The sequence below is a fragment of the Acinonyx jubatus genome, chromosome C1 (assembly GCF_027475565.1).
Source record: "Acinonyx jubatus isolate Ajub_Pintada_27869175 chromosome C1, VMU_Ajub_asm_v1.0, whole genome shotgun sequence".
Classification (NCBI taxonomy): Eukaryota; Metazoa; Chordata; class Mammalia; order Carnivora; family Felidae; genus Acinonyx; species Acinonyx jubatus.
Window position 1 is genome coordinate 209,483,662 of NC_069381.1, and position 23,031 is coordinate 209,506,692.

The 23,031-nt window shown below is 47.4% G+C and overlaps 1 protein-coding gene across 1 annotated transcript in view; it reads left to right on the top strand.

Moving 5' to 3' along the window:
* Positions 1 to 19,710, top strand: part of CAB39 (calcium binding protein 39) — an 87,254-nt gene extending 67,544 nt beyond the window's left edge. The window contains exons 5-9 of the mRNA XM_053215936.1: positions 2,160 to 2,328; positions 9,460 to 9,519; positions 12,356 to 12,421; positions 16,393 to 16,536; positions 17,128 to 19,710. Coding sequence (XP_053071911.1) covers positions 2,160 to 2,328; positions 9,460 to 9,519; positions 12,356 to 12,421; positions 16,393 to 16,536; positions 17,128 to 17,316 — 628 coding nt within the window. The 3' untranslated portion in view covers positions 17,317 to 19,710. The remainder of the gene's footprint in view (positions 1 to 2,159; positions 2,329 to 9,459; positions 9,520 to 12,355; positions 12,422 to 16,392; positions 16,537 to 17,127) is intronic.
* Positions 19,711 to 23,031: the final 3,321 nt, after the last annotated feature.

Genomic DNA, 23,031 nt, shown 5'->3' on the forward strand with positions numbered 1-23,031 from the left:
TTAAATTCAGATCAGCGAAGGTGAATTGTTGGACCAGCCACTTTGTGGGCAGACGCTGTAGTCACCCAAGTGCCAGTCAGCCTGCTAGAAGCTGTGCCCTAAGTGATCCAGAGGAGTCCTTTCTTGAGGCTCAGTGATGATCCTGTGTGTAACAGAAGGATAACACTGCAGATAACGATTAGGACTGCGGGATAACAGGGGGTGCGGTGTGGGTTTAGTCAATAAGGCAAGGGTTGGTGGAAGAGGTGAGACTAAGGATTGAAGTTCCAGAGGGTTTAGAATTCTAATAGAAAAAAGGGGAGTGGGTCCAGGGACAGGAATGAACATGGTGATTGGCAGCAATAGGGAGATAATTGGAGTGCTTGATGGCAGAATGGGCGGTGACCTTTTTACTGAAGGAGCGGATCTCATGAGCCTGGACGTTTAAGCCCGGAAGTTTGTCTTTATTTGACGGGCAGGAGAAATCATTTTGAACTCCTCAACTGGAAATGCTGTTGATCTACTCGTGTGCTGGGTAAATTCGTTAAGACAGAGCTTAAGCAAAGATGCTGGTGAGGGAGCACTTACCTTTCTCTAGGTGTGGGTTAATGCAGCAGTGGGAATGGATGAAAGGGAATGAAACTAAAATGTTTCAAAGAAGTCTTACAGGGACGAGTGGTGGCTCTAAAGATGGAAGCGTTGAGAAGAGACGGAGGCGGGAGGTTTGAACTGTTCTGCCCAGCGCAGTTCTTGCAAGCTGCAGGCGGTCATTTCATTTTGCGTTAACTTAACACGTAAAATTCAGTCCCTCAGTCAAACTAGCCAGATTTGGAGTGCGCCATAGCCACGTGTGGCTAGTAGTAACTGCAGCTCTAGGACGCTTCCGTTAGCGGATGAGGAGGTTCTGCAAGACCTGTCTTAGACCCGGTTTCTGACACCACATCATGGTGCCAGAAAACAGAAATGAGGAAGCGGGGGGGGGGGGGGGGCGGCTGTTCTGTGGAGGGAGAAGAGATTCGAATTTTGAGATGTAGCGCTACGGTAGACCTTTCACTGGAAGTGTCCAGCGGCAACAGAAAATGCCTGACTAGGGTCCAGGAGCGGACCTGAGCAGGGATTTAGGAGTCACCGGGGGGGGGGGGGGGGGCATGCCCCACCACCAGCAGGCTGGCGGCACCGGAGGGATGCCCTCGGCCAGGCCAGAAAGAGGAACAGTCCGAGGGGGGGAAAGGAGAACCGAGAGCTTTTTCTTTCCTTTTCCAAAGACAGAGATGCAAAGGTCAGCACCATTGGGACACTAAGTAGTGGAATTTATGTCATGAGAGAAGTCTGTTTCGGCCAGGAGGAGGTCCTTGCTAGTTGGATGTAGGGAAATGCAATGAGTGCAGGAGGGTAGAGGGGACGCCGCGTGGGAAGGACACGTGGCCAGCACGTGCGGCCCGAGAGGCAGTGGGAGGGTTGGGGGTGGTGGGGCTGAGAGGAAAACGGGGCTCCTTCCTGACAGAGGGGAGACGCAGCCATGGGTGCCGAACAGATGCCAGGGCGTCCCCAGTACCCACGGCGAAGTCCCGCAGGGCCTCCTCGACAAGCGCAGTGTGACCGCAGGCTCAGGCCTTCGGCTTCGTAGGCTTGGCACTGCCAAGAACCTTGGAGGCGCTGTTTTGACTATTGACTTGAAACAACGAAGTAAAAATGCTGCTTATTTGATAGACCTATGTAGATACTCCGAGTTTGGGAAACGATTTTGTTTGTTTCCTGTTGTGTTTTTTTAATTCAGCTTTTGGTTTTTCTGAAGTCTTGACGGCACCCCATGTAAAACAAATTCGTTTGGGGGTGTGACCTCGAATACTTCTCCTCAAATCTTTTAGCTTCAATAAGGAATGTTTATTTATGTGATCACTCCCATGCCTTTTATTTTTCTTTGGGTTGAAGCAGTTGTTGCCAGCTAGGTGTGTGTGTGTGTGCGTGTGTGCACGCACGTGCGTGCGCACACCCTCTGGAGTAAACCCACTTGAGCTCACCACACCCTGCTGTGACAGAGATGCCTTTTGTAACCCACTCTGGTCACTTAATTAAGACACATCTCAACTTCCTGTTCTAAAAATGTGAACGGTTTAGTGATCGGGGTTTTGAAACAGCAATCATGGTTGGTTTGTTGTTTTTTTTTTTTCGTTTTGCAGGTATGAATCTCCAGAAATAGCTCTCAATTGTGGGATAATGTTAAGAGAATGCATCAGACATGAACCACTTGCAAAAATCATTTTGTGGTCAGAACAATTCTATGACTTCTTCAGATATGTCGAAATGTCAACGTTTGACATAGCTTCAGATGCATTTGCCACATTCAAGGTAACATAAAAAACTGTAGAATTCTAAATATACTTGTGAGATTAACCAGTTTGCTGTTCTTTCCTAAACGTCTAATCTCTGAGTCTATACCCGTCTGCCCTCTAGCGGCAAGAGAGAAGATCTGCTTTCTGTGTGTGTGTGTGACTTAGGTGTGTGCAGTAGAGTCACAGCTTCGACAGGGTGGGAGGGTTAGATTGCAAACTCTGTCGAAAAGTACGGTCAGTATGGTCACAAGTACACTTTTCTGTGAACATACTCATCAGCCGTGGTATGTTGATACACAGTGTGTGGGACAAACGAGTTTTTCTCCTGTGTTGGAACGTACTGTCGCAGTTGCTTTGGTTAAACACCAAGCCGTTGTCTTCTGTTCAGGGCCATGCTAATTTGGAGTATGCGTGTCTTGAAATATTAGAAGCACAATCAGGGCAGAATTTTCCACACTGTGGACAGGCCCTGGGGAACAACGGACTTAGCTCTCCGTCCCATGTTCATGCCAAAGCTTATTTATTGAACGCTCGGGGCAAGGGGAGCAGAATTGCCTGCCCTGTTCACGTTTTTATGTGGCCTCCCTTCCCAGTACGCCCTATCGCCCTGTTCTATATTTGTATAAATTAAACGCACCTAGGACTCAATAGAACTGTACAACATGCAGATTTTTGTTTTGAATTGCAAGGTTCTGTGCTGTTTACGGTAAATAAAGCAGTAATATTTATTAGTGTTCCTCACAATGAAAGTAAGCCTTTATATGTTACGCTCCCTTATATAAAATGTCTGACCTCATAGGTGACTATTTAGAACCTCTACTTTAATCAGGATTTAACATACTAACCTGCAGACCACTATGCTCAGGAACCATGGACACTCTTATGGTGAGAAGTAGCCACTTCCTCGTGAGGGTCAGTTTTATGAGGGTAAAGAGCCCTTGAGATAATGAGCATATGCCTTGGTCTCTAGGTAAAACATGTCCCTCACGGTGAATGAACACCCTTAAAACAGGATGAAAACCTGGGCACCTGGCCATTAGGGTTTCACCTGGAATGAGAATAAGGTAATAGCGTGAGAAGTACCCGAGGATTTATTTTCCTGAAACTATTAAAGAGGATGTCAGGAGCCTTAGGTAAGATCTCAGATATTTATATGTCAATTTATAAAGCAGAATGAAATGAATTCGAGTTTATGACATAAAGTGACAAATCTGATGTCTTTGTGTCACTGCATTTTGGGGCTAGGACTCATAATTAGGATATATTGGTGGAAGGGGATGCTCCATTGAAAAGCAGCAGGCCTGTTATGAAGGGAGGTGTGGTGATACCACATGTTGGGAAGAGATCCTGTGTAGAAAGCAAGCCACGAGCCGCGAGCGGCCACTCTGGGAGAGGTGGGGGTGGGGTGGGAAGGAGAGGAGTGGGAGGGGGGTGGGGGGGCACAGTCGTACCTCCCGGCCCAGCGGAGAGCTTGATGCCATGCGCCTGGCGCAGGTGGCACGGCTGGCTGACGGGAAGGGAGACGTGTTAACACTGTGCCAGAAATGTGATTCACAGAATCTGACGGTCTCGATTGGCCTTGCTGATAATTTCCTTATCAGCCCTCAGTTAGGGCTGCTTCTTTGAATTCCATTCTCCCCAAGGAGAAGATGGTGGTGATGGAATCACTGTGGGTAAATCAACCCTGTCAGCTCATGTTAAGGCAGAGAGGAAAAGACTGGGCAGAGCCAGGCAGGTAGTGTCTCCCTGAAGAAGGGAAGCTTTCAAAGGTGGTTCAGGATTCGAAGGATGGACTCTGGAAGAGACCGTGTTTGTTGGGAAGCTGGCTTGGCTTCTGTATCTCAGCCGCTCCTGATTACGCAGAAGGGGCAGCGCTCTCTAAAGAGGCCCCTGAACAGAGAGCTGCCCAAGACAAAACCAAGCAGAGCCCAGACCAAGACGGCATGTGAGAGAGAGGCACGGGACCTATCAGAACACACCTTCCCTCCCCATCCTTCCGAGAGGGAACCCGGTCAGAGCGGTGAGAGTCTGATAGCCTCACACCAAAGGTGCTGAGGGGGAGGAAGAACTCTCCTGTCCTGGTTTGCTGGCGTCCTTTTTGAGAGAATATTTGCATCACGGAAAAGGAGGGTAGATCCGAGGCTCGCGCTCTCCTTGAAGAATGTGACCAGACCTGTCTCCCCAGAAACTGCACCGTGCACAAAAAAATTTGAAGAAATGCAGCTCATCCATAGACTTGAATTTACAAATCTGTGGAATGGGTGCTGGGTCTCAAAAGGAAATTAAAACTACCCCCTCTAAATTAAAACTAACAAGATCCGTAGCTTGAATGAATGTGTACTAAGATAGTAACTCAGTGGCCAAATATTGTTCATGATTTCTTTTTTGAGGACTTGAGACGGGAGGGGCATCAGAAGGCCAACGAATATATTTCCAATTTTTCCAGAGTAAAAGAAGGTAGATTCCCCAGAGAGGCTGGTGGAGCTTGGAGCTTGATGTTTTACCTGTGTAAGGTTCTAGAAAGTGTTTCTAAAGAGATGATATCTGAGCATTTTGGAAAGGAAACCGTGTACCCACAGCCAGCATGGATTCACGAAGAGTAAGTTCAGTCATATTAATCTCATAGTTGCCAGTAGATGAGGGTACTCAGAGTGTGGCTGCCCGGGTTCAGTTCCCGGCCCTGCTGCGGATTTCATCTCAAGCTCTTCATCTGTTAAAATGGAGGTAAGAATACTAGTATGTCAGGGTAATATTGTGTCCCCACACACTGTGTGTGGAGCAAACAGTAGCTATTAGAATTACTCCTTTATAACTATGAGGATATACTGGATGTTGAATAATTGTACAGATCTGTTTCGATGGAATCAATGAAAAGACAGGAGCTAGGTAGAATTTCAGTGTAGTGATTTACATCTAACTAAAGGTCATGTGCATAAGGTGCTGCAGAATGGATTGCCATCACCCTGGAGAGAAATTTCTAGTGGATTTCCAGTGGGCTTTGTCTCAGTCCGGCTGAACATTTTTATTAATGACTTAGATAAAATGTGACAAGGCCTACAACTTCTCAAATGTATAGGTGAGAGCTACAAAGGGAAAGACAGCAGACCATGGTAATCCTAAAATAAGGCTTCAGAATGATCCAGAGAGGCCAGAATGGAACAGAACAAACTGAAGACTTCCACTTGAAGACCCAACTCTATAAATAAGGGATGTGGGAATAAGGCATAATAATATAGTCAATACTAAATATAATAATTGCTAAGTATAACAATTACTAAAGTGCAGGCAATTTCATACCCTACTCAACCAGCTCTCTGGGGGAGGTATTTTTACTATCTCCTTTACAGAGAAAGAAACTGAAGCCTGGAAGTATCGGGTGAGGTCAGGCAAAATATGGGAGGCCAGAATTTGAACCCAGGCAGTCTGCCTACAGAGCCCACTCTGAGTACACAGAATTCTGAATACGTGCAGTAAAATTAAACAGTATGATGCTGCTGCCCCAGAGCTACATGTGACCACGTAGTGTGTGACCTAAGGAGCTGTTGACGGTCTGGCCCCACCATATATGAGCCATTAAGGTAACAGCACATAAATGTGTTCCGTTCCAGGCGCTACACTGTAAGAGGCACATAGACAAATAGATGGCTTTCAGAAGACAGTAGATGGTGAGGGGGACTCAGATCCTGTCTTTCGAGGAGTGGTTAAAGGAACTTGGACGTATTTAGCCTGGAGAAGAGAAGACTCGGTAGGGACTTGCCGTGAGAGCACTTCATGTATGTGGAGTGGGGTCCTATAGAAAGTGGGTTGAACCTATTTCTGTCGGCTCTGACGGTTTCTGGAAATAACCTGGGGACAGGTTTGACTCTAGCACAGGGAGAACTTTCTGTTAAGAGCTCCAAAAGTGAACCACACACATTTGGTAGAGTTGAGTCTCTCGTCCTGGTACATGGTCAAGCATCAAGGAAGAAATTGGGCCAAACAACTTGCCAGGGCTCTGTGAAATCGAGCCCCGGAGTCAGCAGCATTTCTTCAGGGATCCCAGGGCTGTCCTTGTAACATGCTGTTTGAGTCCCAGACCCACTTTTAGGAGTCTTTCTAAATTCAGTGTACCCTAAAGGTTGGTGCTCAATCTGCTGGGCTCAGGAGATGACCCCTGTCTGCCAGTGCTACCAGGGCCTTGGATGTACTGGAATTTAGGGAGGTGGCAAATCAGATCCTGCTTCCCCTCCCCACTGCTAGCCGACCCAGCAGTTCGTGGTCTGGGACCATGTGGCATGCTGGGAATTTTGCAGCTCACTGACCACTGACTGCATGACCTTTCCCCCTCATCTTCTCTTCTGTCGGTTTCTGTCCCCGACCCTGGGGGAGCCCTCCAAAGCATGTGGCTCCAGCTCCTAGGGTGAGATTCCTTCTCATCGCTCAGTAGGTAGAGGCTCTGCCCAAGTCCCCACCTCCTCTCTTCCCAGCTTGGAATTGGCCTTTTTCTCTGTGCTGGCTCTCGGCAGTTTTCCTCTCCTACCAGTGTTTCACTCTCCTCTCCAGGCCCTGGTGTGGCCCTCTTAACAAGGGGCTTTCGTCCTGCTGTGCATTGGGGTCCGTCTCCTATGTTAGCCGTCTCAGAGCGCCCCTTCAGTCTCTCCTGCTCCAAGGCCATTGAGATTTGGTTCCTACATTGGCAGTGGTTTCCTGAGTTTCCTGGTCTCTTTAAACCAGGTGATAATGAAGAAAATCTTCCCTAGTTGGGGAAATGTTGGAGGTCCCCTTTTCGTGTGTGGCCCAGCTGCGAGGCTCTTGTTCCTACTTGAGATCTATCCTTCAGAGTAGTTTTCTTACTCAAAACTTCAGTAAAAATGTATTGCACAACGTGTCTAGGAATTTTGCTTTCTAGAGCAGTATCTTCTACCTTCCTGTTCCTGAAATTCACCCGTAGTTGAGAGCCATTGTCTCTAAGATCCCCTCCTTTGCATTCTCTTCTGTCAGATTATGGCAGAGCAGTGAACACCAAGTTCTTTTCTCTGTACTTCCTTCTAGTGGTCTCCAGAATGATTTAGCCACAAAGAAAGTAGAAATGACACATAGTCTTATATGGACCCTGACACACTAATCCCTTAATCCGTTTATTCATTTGTTCATTCGGCTCATTCCACGAGTCTGCCTACCCTGTGTCAGGCACTGTTCTTTAGGTGCTAGGGTTCAACAGTGAACCAGACAAACCCCTGCCCTTGAGGTTCCTACACCGGGGGGACCACCATAAGCAGATTGCAGTAGCTATAGAAGGAGGAGGTGCCTTTAACAAGCATGCCTCATATATTGCCCTCGAGTTCTCATGTACCTGTCTCCCTAATAGCTGACCCTGTGGGCCAGTACACTAATATAAATTCTCCTCTCCCCGCCTCCGTCTCCTCCCCCATACTGGGAAGCTTTTCTCTTACTGGGCATTTCTCTTCCAGCTTCTTGAGGATGCTCAAACTCCAGGTTTTCTAATTTTGTCTATTGAATCCCCAAGGGGGATTTGGAAAAATTTGCCCAAGAAAGGCATATGATGCATACCCTATCCAGCAGTTTGAACACCTGTAAATCTTTGGGGTGGAGTTAGAAACCTTCTTAAAAGCATGCTTTAAGGATTGCTTGATGTGATGTTTTCCCAAACCCGTTTCCTGATTTTGTTGGTTCATTCATTTATGTATTAAATATCACACTCTTCTGTGTGCTGGGCACTGCATTGGTGCTGGGGATTCAAAGATTCGTAAAAATAGACGTGAACGTGGTATTTATAAAACTTATAGTCTAGCATGGGAGATGGCAGTCATGTAATCTCACAGACGTAAAGACAACTTTGTCCATGCTGGTGACCAGTCTGGAAGCTATGGCAGTGATGTGGGGGCGAGATCCGAAGGTGGTCAGTAGGTCAGCAGGCCAAGGGGAAAGCCTGTGTGAGGAAGGCCTTTTGGGAAGGGCAGTAACAAAGCACATGACAGAAGAGCTCCCTGTAGGGTCTCTCGAGACCTGCCAGCTCCCCACAAGGGAACCAGAGCTATAGCATTTTCCACGTGCATTTGGCCATGGGACGTTTCCTCGAACGTTTCTCAGGACCAATCTTACACTTGGACATACCTCAGGAAACAATGGTTCGTTGTGACCTGGGCCACTCAAACATAAACAGCTAAGAGAACAAGGAAAGTTGGTTCGGAGAAAGGGGATTATTGGCACTAACCTCTCCAGTAGGCCGCTCTAAAGGAATTTTATTCCATAATTCACCAAATACTGACCATTTATGCTGTCCTGAGTTCCCATTCTCTTTCCCACGTGGTGAGAACCAGGCTAGTCATTGCTAACTTTTAGGTCCTTAAAGGCAAGGACCACATCTTTTTGTCTTTGGAGCCCCAGCACCTAGAACTTTACCTGGCACATAGTATATGTTTTCTGAATGAATGATCCTGGAGTTGTTTTCTGGGAAAGCCACGTGGTGAGGAATGCATCTGGGCTCCAGGTCACTCTGATGTTTGATCCTACACTTTGGCAGCCTTGTGCTTACTTAGGAGCTAAGGTTTATAACACAATGGGGCTTTTTAAAAATAGTCTGTCTCCGGCAGCTCTTTCTGCCCACGGGTCCTGTCCCTGAGCTTTAATAAAATCACCTTTTTGCATCCAAAAAAAAAAGAAAAAAAAAAGACTTCATTAGATATGAAACTAAGTATAACAGAAGTTAGGAGGAAGAAAATGGAACCTCCAGTACTTTTTCTAATGAAAGAAATTCCCTCTTTCTCCTCCAGAAGCAGTATTCTCTTTGATACTTTACCACAATCGTTTACTTTTCTTTCACTTTATTGCCATGTTCCCTTTCTTTGAATTTGTATTTCTCTTGCCTTATGTGTTTGTTTTTAAATTTTTCCTTCTAAGAGCTGTAGACCCGCGACCAGTCATCACCATCACAATCACAGTTGCCAGTTATTAGTGATTTTATTTGCTCTTCCGTAGAATCCACATTTTCAGTACAACTCATGTACTCATGTGCAAGTGTTTTTAAGTATAGTGAGTTTTAACAACAGTTTTTATCAGGTAAAATGGCGTGGCATGTTTTAGGATTCTCTTTCTTAAAGAACTTAAATGCAGAACCGCTGTAAAATAGTGTATTTTCTTTCTCTAGGATTTACTCACAAGACATAAATTGCTCAGTGCAGAATTTTTGGAACAGCATTATGATAAAGTAAGTATATGAAATTCTACTTTAAAACTGTAAGTTTTGTACCAGAAATGAAAGATTGAAATTAGATTGTATCCCGGATACTTACTTTGCATATGTAATGGTTTTAGACGGTGCTGTAATCATTTCTCTACTGAACTAAGGTATTGACTGTTACTTGGTCAGAAGCAGAAATTTTATCTTTTGATTGACACGCTACCCTTCTTTTCTTGCTTTAGGGGAGGAAGTAAAAGCCCTTTGCTGCCAAAGGACAGTATACATTTTTTTTTAATATGAAATTTATTGTCAAATTGGTTTCCATACAACACCCAGTGCTCGTCCCAACAGGTGCCCTCCTCAATGCCCATCACCCACCCTCCCTGCATCTCCCACCGCCCCCCCCTCCCGCCATCGACCCTCAGTTAATACATTTAAGATAAAAAGAAAATTATTATCAAACTTTAAGTTTCCCTTCCTTTCCATCGGCTGCCCACACTGCTGCCACCTCCGGGAGAGAGAGGGGGGCGGCAGCTGTGAGGGCGAGCAGAGCACTTGCCTCGGGAAGCCCTGCTCCTGCCGCTGGCTCCTCGGGGCCATGGCCGAGGCCATTACCCCGGGGATTCAGAAGTCCGTCCTCTTTGTAAAGTGAGGACACTGGACTAGCCCAGCAGTTTGAGTTGATGTCCGACATCCGGAGCGACATAAACAATTTTGAGCGCTCTTGACCCGCACAGCAGCCTTCAGGTCCCAGGGTCAGGTGCTCGCCCCCACCATGCACCAGCTCTGCCCCCGCCGTGCGCAGGGGCGCATCCTTAGGCCGGACTGGCCTGACTTACACGCTGCCCACAGCCCGACGATGGGTGTTCTTGGAGAAGTCAGGATAATAACAGTCCTCTTGAAATTCCTGTCTGACCGGCGAGATTTGGGTTTTCATTCTTCACTGGTCGTTTGAATTTTTGAAATCTTAGGCACTGCTGATACTTCATTGTTCACTTTACTCGTCAACTAAATTTCAGTTGTAAGGTTCTCAGAGGCAGAATCTACGCTTTCGAACTGTGTGTTCGTCTCTCCCTCCCACTCGGTAGCATGCAGTGCTGAGTGCATCCCGGTCCCTCGGAGGCCGTCTCAGGAGGGGCTTAAACATTGCTGGTCGGGTTTTTTTGATTTTCCACCGGGATGTGGTGTGTGTCTTTGTGCGTTGGTTTCAAACGGCAGCACAGTCACCTCACGGGTGCCTTTCTGCAGCAATTAGAAGTGTGGGCTTCGGGCGCCAGCCCCACCTTGTGCTGCCAGACCTTGGGCGGCTGCCTTCGTTCACCCTCTGCCTTCAGGATCTTCAGCCCTAAAAGAAGGCTCGTGATCGCACCTGAGCGTGTGGCGGGTTGTTGTGAGGATCAAGTAAGCAAGTGTGTTGAGTGCCTGAGGGCACTGCCGGAACTCGGTGAGCGTCAGTAAACGTCAGCGGGATTGTTTGTGCTACGCCATGGCCTCAAAGATTGGAAAGAATCTGACATACCAGTGTCTTAGTTTAAAGCCTACCAAAGATACAAACCAACTTACAGGAAATTTAACTTCAGGCAGTGACGTCAGTTTGCTAGTAATTAATATTACTACAATTATTAACCTTCAGCCAGGTTATCAATAGATGACATTGGTCAACAAAATTTCAGGAATATTTATGTGAGGCAGCTAACAGAAACGTGTAGATAATGCAGTCAGATCTGAGGGAGGGAGAAGGAAAGTGAGGAGGCAGGTAATTTAAATTAAACCGGGAGGATTGCTTTTACACAGAATTACAGAATCACAAAATCACACGATCTAAAATCCTGTACACTTCGGCCCTGAGCTTTCTAATAACCGAAAGCACTCAGGGGAACAAAATCAACCGAAAGATGACAACATCTGTAAAACAAAACACATTCTCCCAGGGCATTCTCGGGGATTTGATCACGGTGGCCTGTAGCGGATGCAGCCCTCGAGGTGAGGTGACAGAAGTGCAGTTCCCTGAGAGCAGCTCCTCGAGGAGTCCCCTGCTCTGCATCACAGCTGAGTGGCTGAGCAGGACCCCTCATGAAGCATAGGCCCCGTTTTAGCAGCTGTGGCCTTGGACCCTGTGTCCCTCCTGTCCATTTCTTACCTCCTGCTGTGATCGGCTGCCACGCCTCACCATGCCAGTGACACCGTGCTTGTTAGTGAGCAGCAAGCACTGTGTAAATCTGGTGGACATGTGTCACTTCCTAAGTATGTCACGTTGTGCATTCTCCAGCCTTCCCTCATGCTGTGTCCTTCCCATCTTATCTCCTCCCCTTTTCTAAATGAAATCCCTGCTATTATTCAAGATTGAGCCCAAGTCCCACCTTTTCTAGGACACCTACCTATTTGAGAGTGTTGAATTTCTCCTCTTGTCTGGTTTTAACTATTTTCTCCTCTTGCCTGATGCATTGAAAGAATAGGTGACTTTCTCTTTGTCTACATGCTTTGGACTCACTGAACTATAAAAAAAAATAGGAAATTTTCTAACCTAAAACCAAGAAATGAGAGCAGACTCCTCCTTGAGCAGACAGCTGGAGGGTAGGAGTTCTGTTTTATGCATGTGGGGTTTGGATGACAGAGGAGGACCAGGTTCGAGCTGTGTGGGCCTGGCCAGCACTGGGCGGGACTCGGTCTCAGGAGCCCCCCTCCTGGAGGTAATCCTCGGGGCGGGGGCCTGAGGGTCTCTGAGCGCCACTGAGGAAGGCTGTGTGAGACAGATGGGCAGTGGTTGGCCTTCGTGGTGTTAGAAGTTTGTGCTCAAGCTTTTTAAGGTCCTCTACCAGTCTTTAAGAAAATAATTCCTGATACATGTTTTCTTGTCTTTTAGTTCTTCAGTGAATATGAGAAGTTACTTCATTCAGAAAACTATGTGACAAAAAGACAGTCACTCAAGGTATGGCTGATTATTTTACGTATTTTACTTCTCTTCACCCTGCGCGTGAAATTTGTGTCTGGGGAATGGGAGATATGCTGGTGTGGGTCTTAGACCTTTGAGAGGAAAATACATTTGTCCTTGGTCAGGATTTTTGTGGAAACGAAGTTCAGCTGTGGTCGGCACAGGGCACCTGCCCACCTGCTTGTAAGTGGAGAAATCAACATAGAATATGCAGAATTTTGAAGAGGTCTCTACCTCTTAGCAATGCAGTATTTTAGATTTGGAAGCCTGTTTTTGAAACTTAGAATCACACCAACTAGATGAAGTCTTGGTAGCTGTTGTGCTTCCGGGATGACGCAGGCTGTTGCATGAGGAGGGGGCGGGGCGGCCGTGAGCAGTGAAACCTTCAACCTCAGGCAGGTTTGGCCGCTTTGTATCAGACCAGGACATGCATACTTCCATTTGAAATTTAAATTCAAGGGGCACCTGGGTGGCTAGTAAGTGCCGGCTCTTGATTTCAGTTCAGGTCATGATCTCACGGTTCGTGAGATTGAGCCCTGTGTTGGCCTGGTCCATGCGCTGACAGCACGGAGCCTGCTTGGGCAAATTCTCTCTCTCCCTTTCTCTGCTCATGCACACACGTACACTTTCTCTCTCTCTCTCTCTCTCTAAATATATAAACTTAAAAAAAAAAAAAAAGAGTTAAAACTCAGGAATAGGGATTGGCAAACTAGAGCTCATGAGCCAAATCCAGCCCAATGCCTGTTTTTGTAAATAAAGGTTTATTGGCACATAGATACATTCATTTACTTCTATATTATATAAGACTACTTTAGAGTATAACAGCAGGTTTGAATGGTGGCCGCAGAGACTCTATGGGCCTGCCAAGTCTGAAACATTTACTGTCTCTGGTCCATTACAGAAAGTTTGCTGACCTCTGCTCTAGAAAATTCTCATTGCGGTTAACAAAAGCATACCCCTCACTCTGTCAGTAAGTGGTGCTGACAGGAACTGTGGGTACAGCTCACAAAGGATTGGGGGTGGAAGGCGGAATCCTAACTCCACCTGTACTTTCTGCTGGGTCCACTTCAGATTCTGTTCTGCTCCGAGTTGTTCCTCTCAGAGGTGTCCAAATTCATTTTGATCAGGACTCCATTCCTGCTTGCCCTCCTGCCAGAGGGAGGTCACTCTTCAAGACCTTACCTTTCTCTGGGGATTGACTAAAGGACCTCAGGAGCCTCTTTTAGGCTTTGTATCCTTTGACTAGAACACTCTCTACCATCCAAATGTCCAAAAGAATCCTTTCCATCTGGCCAGATACTTCCTTCTTTTCTCTTAAGACTAACTCCTACAGTTGGGGACCAGTAATAGCCACAGCTTGGAAATATATCACGGCCGAAATGGCCCTTCAGGCTGGGGTGCCTTCTGCTCATTGCCGCTATTGGGGCCTCACCACCCAGCCTATCCTGTCCTCTCTCCAGGTGCGCTGGCTGGGCGATGGCCGCCGGTAAGGCCAGTCCTTTCATCCTCAGGGGTGGGTGTGGAAATTCTGGCAGCTGTTTCAGGAATTTTTCTTCCCTGTACATCAGTGTACTATAATGTCATATATACTTGTAATGTTTATAATATGATGTAGGCTCCCCTGTGATTCTCAACACAGTAAAGTGACCTCTTCATATCTGAGGGCCAGGATGCCCTGTCTCCCCAGCAGTCACACAGGCATGAGCAGCTGGATGGAGCCAGTGTCTTCCAAGGCCAAGGAGGCCAGGCAGGACTACCTAGGATAGTAGCTTCCAGGGCCAATACCTCTCACGAGAGGGGGAGGAAGGTAGTGTATCCGCAAATCAAATTCTGAATCTTGGGGTTGCTTCGATAAGGAGAAGGGCATTCAAGACCTTCTGGCCACTTTGCAATTGCCAACCTGAAAAGGACAGTTAAGACCGCTGTGTGCGAGCCCTCGGTCACGGACATAGGGCCGGTCCCCGGCTCCCGCAGCTCTGTGACACCTCAGGACGTATGCAGCAATTGTGAGAACCAGTGGTACTTTAAACATGGATTTTTACTTGTGCTCTTTTTTTCCAGCTACACGGGCATTAAGTATTCCTATATTTATTTTACCAGCAAATGGGTATTCCCTGTGCAAGACCTCCAATTTTTTTGTTTAGGTCTCAAGAAATTTAAAGAATTACCAGTTATCCTCCTCCAGATAACCAAGTGAGCCATGCGTGGTATTTCTTTGGTTTCTGTGATAGAAAATGAACACCAGGAAAACTGTACCCCTTCACATGCTTAATAGTAACTTTTGAGTCTTCGTAAGAGTAAATACTTGTTGCTTCTTACCTTGAAAGTTGTATATTTTGGGTTTGTGGTGTTTTTTTTAAAGTTTCTTTTGAGAGAGTACATGTGCGCTCACGCATGCTGGGGAAGAGCAGAGAGATGGGGGGGAGAGAGAATCTCAAGCAGGCTCTGAGTTGTCAGTGCAGAGCCAGACTCAGGGCTCGACGCAGGGCTCGAACTGATGAACCGTGAGATCACGTCCTGAGCTGAAATCAAGAGTCGGACACTCAGCCGACTGAGCCACCAGGTGCCCTGATAGTTGTACATTTTGTGATTCAGATTGATGTGAAACCTGAGCTTGAGCTTTTGAATTCTTTCTAGAATTTCGTTATAAATCCTAAGTAGAATAGATTTGTTCTCCTGCACATCAGGTTATTTTTTATTTAATATTACATATTACTTATCTAGAGATAGTTGTCTAGAAATTTTCAACTATCTAGGACACAGTCAAGAATCCAGAAAGGAATTAACCAGAGCAATCAATCCAGGGCAGAATAACTCTACTCATGCATTTTCCTTCCCTTAGAGCTCAGTCCATGTCTCTGTGTAGACTCCAGTCCCACGTGCCTTGCACATATTCGTGCTTTTATTTCCCACTACGCATGTATCTCATGAGGTATAGGTACTGTCATCCACTCCCACTGTGGATGATGAAACTGGGGCACCAGGAAATTAATGTGCTCAAGGTTGCATAGCTTACAGGCAGTGGGGAGCCAGGATTCAAGCCCAGGTGGGCTGATGCAGGGGCCCAGCTTCTGCCTCTGCCTCTTCCTCTGCCCCTGCCCCTGCCCCTGCCCCTGCCCCTGCCCCAAGGACTGCAACTCTACTCCTCCTCCACGGCGGGCACGCTAGACCTCACCTAGAAGCTGACTCACTGACATGAGGAGGTGACTACTGGCTTCAGACGAAGAGAGCTAGAGCGAGCAGGGACGGTTGGAAAATCAAGGACCGATGTGGTATAATGACTCTAGAACTCAGTAAGCCCTGGAGACACAGACATTTTTTTAGCTTAATGTCATTAGTGATGATGAATCATTAAGAAAAAACTAGAGTATCTTCAGGATAGTTTGCTAAAGAAAGAACGAACAGAGAAATACTCATAAACTTTCCTGAATCAGGTATGATAAAAGCATAACTTTGGCGAGTTCAAGGGTAAGTGTGTGGAAAACTTTGGCCCTGAAACACTCTCTCCTGGGAAGTCCAAGTAAATAAAATAATTTTAATTAATTACACTAAGATTTGTAGTTAAGTCAAACAAGAATTATCAATAACCTATCTTCTAACCATTTTCTTTGATAGTTTTTTGTTTCCGTTTTTGTTTTTTAATGAGACAACAGGAATGCTTATGTGAAAAGTAGGCTGTGACAGTTGCAGATTCTGGGCCAAATGTGCGCTGGCACACGTCAAGACCAGGGAGCAGTGTTGGACTCCCCATAGGTTAAGCCCCCAGAAGAACCGTGTACGTGGTCGGGTGGCAGGTGGTGGGCTCTCGGTAGCTTGTAGGTCGTAATTCGGTTCCACTCATCGGTCTTTTGAGTGCCTATATTCTGGGCTTAACAGTGATGAGTATAAAGTGAATTATTTTTTTTAACTTTGGATTTACTTGAAATCTTGATGATAATGTAAGAGTAATTGTTTAAATGTCTTCTCAGCTTCTCGGTGAACTACTGTTAGACAGACACAACTTCACAATTATGACAAAATACATCAGTAAACCAGAGAACCTCAAGTTGATGATGAATCTCCTCCGAGACAAGAGTCGTAACATCCAGTTTGAGGCCTTCCACGTGTTTAAGGTACAGCATGGGAGCCACAGACAGGATTTCCTTCTCCAGTTGTTCATCTCACTGCATTTACCACTAGCTGGAGTTTTACTAGCTTCGTGTTGGTCATCTGAGCTCCTATTTGTGTAGCACAACATTGGACAAAAACAGACCCAGAAAGGTCTACCATCTGGACTGGGGGATGAGGGGAGAGTCATTCATTTCTGATGTAGACTATTACTGATCACAAAGTAAGCATTTTTTAGTGCATTTTTTAATGCTTTTCATGGAGGTTTTAGTACTTGGAATCCATTCTGACTTTCCTTGCCCAGAAATAATTTCTGCCCATTTTATTGTAAAATCAGTCTATATTTTAATACCAAGCTGCAGAATTTCAGAGCATGAATGAATCTGTCAGTCCTTTTTGTGCTGAAACATGTAATTCTCCACCTCACCCCCCCCCCCTTGTAAAATGCAGTCTTCCAAAACAAAATCCTCTGAACCATGACTTGACCGCAGGCCCCGGGGAAGCATCGGGCGTGTGCCACGCGTGCCCTGCTGGCTGTGGGCGGACGTCTGGGTCTCATCCCTTCCTGCGACTGATGCTGCTTTCTCTCCGTGCAGGTGTTCGTAGCCAATCCTAACAAGACGCAGCCCATCCTAGACATCCTCCTCAAGAACCAGACCAAACTCATAGAGTTCCTCAGCAAGTTTCAGAATGACAGGACCGAGGACGAACAATTTAACGATGAGAAGACCTATTTAGTTAAACAGATCAGGGATTTGAAGAGACCAGCTCAGCAAGAAGCCTAATTTCCAATCAACACCTAAAATAGTAAATCCAGATTCAGCGTTTGCTGTTAGCTATTCAGCATCAGGCACTCTTCTCGGTTCATGAGGAACATTACTGCTAACCTGCTGTTAAGTGAACGGTTTTTCATTTTATCTTTTTTGTTTTTTTTTTTAGTCCAAGTTGGAGAACGTAGCTGCTGCTTTCTTGCCCACTAGAGCACACGTGGACTTTTTCTTGATCTGTGTGTTGCTTCAGAATTCGAGGACTCTGTTTGCTGTGGGAGTTCTGAACGTGGCTGGCTAGGCTCCTGCAGGCAGATGTGTAGATGACGGTGTGGTTTAGGGAAGAAGGGGGTTGGTGTTTTCAGATTCAACCTGCGTGCTTGCTTTGATCTCTGTTAAAGATCTGAGCGTGGGTTCGTGGTGAGGTTGTACGCCTTCGCTGAAGGAAGATCGAGCAGAGCTGTATTTGAGATCAGAGGGGAGCTGTATCCAAGGTAGGAGCTTTTGGGGTGGATAAAGTTGGCGTGCGAATATGAATCGATAGCAACTTTTCAAAGGCGTGAAGCTTCATAAGGTCATGAGGAAAATGTATATATGCTTTTCACAGCTTTCTAGAATTTTTTGACATTTGATTTTCTTGAGACTTGTAAACCTGGATATGTTGAAGGGTATTTGTTAATTTTACTTTTTGGAAGGTATTTTAAACCAGTAGAGCTAACAGTGACACCTTGCGTTTCATTTCGACAATGCTTACAGGTTTCTTTTGTATATAATTCTTAGAATGCTCCTTTCTTTTAAATGATTTAATTTGTACAGCAGAGGAATGTTACTGTATTAGTATGTAACTATTACCTAATATTGAGTTTTTGCAAAAAAAAAAAAAATGAATGCTCATATGTAATTGAAAGACTTCCGATCACATGAAAATGCTGATTTAACTTTTAAGTATCACAGCATTAAAAGACAAAATGGAAACCAATCCTTTGTATTCAGCTGTCTACTGGGGTGCCGTTCGGTAGGCCTGGCACTCAGCCAGCCACGCTTCCCTGCGCAGTATCGGCCTTATTCATTTCAATGAGTCATGAGCTCGCCAGACATGAATGATGCTGATTATGCTAAGTTCATGCTGATTCTTCGGGGGGGGGGGGGGGGGGGAACCTCTGTAGAGCACCTTTTCTTTCTTAGAGTAAGTAATCCAGTACAATAGTTGTGAAACTGAATAATTAAAACTGGCTTCTCTTAGGAAAAGAAGAGCCCCTAGTCATAGGTGTCCTATGGGGAAACTTATTTTTTTTTAATGTCCTGTTCCTTAATGCTGCAAATTATCAGTATTTATAAAGTAACTGATTTGCACCACTTTTTGTTACTGTGACCACGGCAGAACGTCTCCTAGAACATATCTATGTCAAGTTCTTAGAATGGTATCTGTTCATCTTAGTGATACAAAGATCACAACTAACAACTTAACAAATCAGAGTTTGCCAGTTTGAATTCAGCATGGCTGTAGCTGATTAAGAAATTTATATAATTACTCTTTGCTAGCCTCTCTTACTAATTGAATTACTATTCAGCCAGCAACATGAGACTCCCAATTGATGTTTTAAGCATCGGCAGGTTTTCAGACCTCCTGGGAATACCAGCGAGGAAAATAGCTCCAGAAGATATAAATGTGTTTTATCCTATCTCAGTCAGAAGGCAGTCTGCATTATAATTGCTTTTCCTGAGGCTGTCTTTTCCAAAATCTGTGTAAAATAAGTCACGTTTTTCTACTGGAAGTCGGGAAAGCGATCCAAACTCCCGGAAATGAAAAATACCCAAGATACTTAGGAAGGGAACGGGGGACTCGACCGTGAGGAAACGTTCTGGGTCTCGCGGTCCAGTGCTTGGTGTCTGGATTTGGTGCGAAAACATCAGTTACACCAAGTGGAAGGAAAGTTTCCCCGCCAAACTGGCTCTTAGAACTTGAAACAACAAAACAGCTTCCACTTGGGCGGTGGCACCTGCACTTGTGTGTGGGAGACAGCGAGGGTGCAGCACGTCACAGAGATCAGCGATGTGCCACCATTGCATTGGGAGCCGGGGATAGTTAAGGCTCGTTTTGTTTTTGTTTTCTAACAAAAATGTGAAAACATTCAAAGGTGAAAAGTTACGATCATTTAATATATTCATATCACCAAAACTATTATACTGGAAGTGGTTTCTTTTTGTGTTACAAAGGTTTAATTTTACATGAGTCAGGTACAGTTACTCAATGTGATTTTTAACCCTTAAAAAAAAAAAAAAGGTGGAGATGTATACAGTTGTTAACAGTGCCCTGAAAGCATTTCCTTTCTCCTGAGGAAACGTAAATTTCTTATCAGAATATCTGGCTGGCCCTGTAATTTAAATTAAAAATAAAATTTTGGAGAAACAGCGCTGTCCGTTTTTATGGTGTCTTCCAGAGAGTTGCATTTGTGTCTCCGTCAACAGCCCCGTCAGGAGACACCCCGGCCCACATTTTGTCACAAACTAACGGGAAACAGCTAACACACATGCCTAAGTCTTTTTTCCTATTCAGGGTTTGATTTTTGGTGTCTGGTGCGACTTTCCCTTAAAAGTTACGCGACTTTTGGAGTGTTATGCGACCGGGCTCCCAGCTCCCTCGCCCTGCCTTTCACGTGCAGTATATTACTCCTTGTTTGATCACTTTTTTAGACCCTAGTGTTTGGGGAGCGGACCCTTCGCCCATGGCTCTGTGACCCTTTATTATTAACGTTCGAGGGTAAAACTACATTTGGCAGGAGGATTAGAAGTTACAAGGGTGAGATCACAGTGAGGGCGAGAGAGCCCTCTGTCCCCGGGGCCGCCTGTGCTGTGGGGTGCACAGCCCTGTCCTCGCTTTTTAATTTAACCCTTGTCTGTAAATGGGATCGCCACTCTCTGGGGCCGTGGCCTGGGACGTGTCCTTGCCACAACCCCGCATCCGAACACATCTTATTCGTTGCCTATTTCTTCCAGGTAGTTCGGTCCCTCGTCTCCAGAGATGACACGGCCCCGTGAGGTCACACCTTGTGACTTGGCCCTTTCTCTGATCAGACAGGAAGTGGCCACGCTGAGGGCTGGACTTGTGCATTAGCTCACATTCTACTTCCCACCGGTCACCTGTCGGTGTCACTTCCCCGCACCAAGAAGCAGCAAGTCTCGGGCTGCTCGGGGGTCAGCGTGTAGCCCTTACCCTGCCCTCCTTATTTATATATATTATTTGTAAGGGCCAAAGAAGATCATGACTCTCCAAGCTCTGTGAGGGCTCAGTGCCCGATGGCTTTTTCTGCCATTCCGAGGTCATGAATGAGTGATACCCTGAGAATTTGCCAGAAATGCCCCCAGACACACTGCCCTTCAGCTACCGCTCGGTTTACAAGGAGCGTTCTTCCTCCCCAGCCCTTTGCGGCCTTCCCGCCACTTTCAGAGCCTTGTGCCATCTCTCCGGCCGTTTTGTTTCTGGAAGGTGTGAGGGACGAGGCCAGACGCCCCATACACTACAATCTCAAAGGCCTGTGCGCTGGATCCCAGGAACTAACCCCACAGGGAAGCCTCCCTCAGGAGCCGTCTCAACACCTCTCCACGCTGACGGTCAGCGCCCGCCCACCTGACCGCTTGTGGTCAGCCTGCGATCCTCCGCGGGGTCTAGAACCCAAGACACGGTCAGTAGGGACAAAGGCCTTCACAGCCTGTCGTGGAGACTTGTCCCTGCCCCGGTTCACGCCGACCGAAGAGGTGGTGATCTTCGCACAAAGCTGTGTCCCCTCACGACTGGCGTCACGCCTCTGCGCGGCGTTTGTTCACAGTGACCGCCGCGGCTCCGCTGGTGTCTGGTTGCCCGTGTGATGGTCCTGTGGGAGCCGACGACCTCAGGCCCCGAGGGCTAGTGCTGGACTCGTCCCCGGGGACCTGGGGCTCCCGGTACAGGGACGGCCAGGTTTCTAGGTAGGAGGTCAAGTCCTCTATAACTTGTGCAGTACTTTTTTCTAGGTAGCCCTTCCGGAAGACAGCCACTAGAGATTTAGGGGGAAGATTTCAACTTTTCATCATTCTCTACCAGATGAACTTTAGCTCCTCAGGATTCCTGTTGCTCGGTAACAAATTTTTATCACCTACGTACTTGGTGATCTGTGGAAATGACACGGTCCTGTTCTGTTCTTCAGCACCTGGGTCTTCGGTTCGGTGGAGATGAAGCGGGGGCAGCGGACAAGGCTGTAGGGGGAGCCTCGGGGCCAGCCCAGGGGAAGCTTCCAGACGAGGCCGCGCCCCAGCCGGTTTCCTCTCCTTCCTCCCTGGTGAGCTGCCCCACACACCCCCTTCCACGCTTGAGAGAGATTGACATCCCCCACCTGATGGTGTCACCTGTGTGGAGAAGGGATGAGGGTCCCCTCGTCCCGGCCCCACTCCTAACCCAAATAGTACCTTCTCGTGCTCCGTTGACTCTGCGAGCCTCTCCCCGGCCCTCGGGCAGCCCCACCGTGGACCTCTCCCCGTGGGGAATGAGGCGGGTGGGGTAGGGTCGAGTGCCAACCCCAACACATGAACACACAGAGGACCGAGCGGTGCCCCGAGCCTCCACGTAGCACCCGCTTCTGCCCTCTAGAAGCTACTTACCGTGGGCCAGGGCACCAGAAGGGTGGCAGTTAAGAGTCCCTGGAAGCAGCCCTCACCCCAGCGTCCTCAGCCGTCAGCTGGGATGGGCGGGGGGAGGCGGGGGCTTCCCAGCAGGGCTGAGCCCCAAAAACCACAATGTTAGTGGTGTAATGACATACCCTGTATCCCATCTTTTCCCTCCCCTGGCTCCCATCCCAGTCTGTACAGGGGCTTGCGGGGATCAAGTTCCGAATAAATGACCAGCGTTCGAACCCTTGTCCCAGGCTCTGCTGCTGGGGAAACCCAGGCTAAGGCACACTCTGTTCCTTTTGCTAACCCTGAGGCATAAGCAGCCACGCCTGTGGTCAGCCGCTTCATGGGTGGGGCCCCTCTTAGAAGAGCAGGACATGGAACAACCAAGCTGTGCCGCCCGCCCTTCAGGTCACACACTTCCCGTCCCTCTCGCCTCCATGTTCAGGAGGGGCTGTGGCCACAGCATGTGTGGCAAAGCCGGACACCAGGTACCTGTGGCCCAAGACAGGCCGCAGACCTGGGCCTCCCGTCAGTGCCCCGGGGCCCCCCAAGCCCCGTCAGCCGACGCCCCTGCCCCCAGACACTTCTCTTTCCAAAGCAGCTGGACAGGCCCTGCCACTGCTCTGAAATTGTTCTTCCTGGTCATCAAAAATACTAGCACAACTGGAAAGAAGACTCCCCGTTCCCTCATGCTCTACCTCCTTCCAGAAAAGACTTTTTTGAAAAGTGTAGTACGCATAACCCTACGAAATGGCTGCGCCATTGGGAACTGGGGCCAGAGTTGGCAGACGTCCGGGTCTAGACTAGAACTGGCCAAGGGGTCAGGGGTCCTGCCTTGGCCCCCAGCCAGAGGGGCTCCCTGCCTTGCTGGGCCTCCTCAGCTGTCCCTCAACCACTCAACTTTCATTTCTCTAAGTATCCATTGGGTGACAGTAGAGTTCTTTGTTTCCAGCTACAGCCGAGGCTGGGGACGGGGCATTCCTAGAGCGTACCAGACTCGGAGACCCGGAGACCTGGAGGCCCCGAGACCCCGTGGCATTGAGAGCCCACCTGTCCCAGCTTCCCACGTGCCGTCTTGAGCAAAAA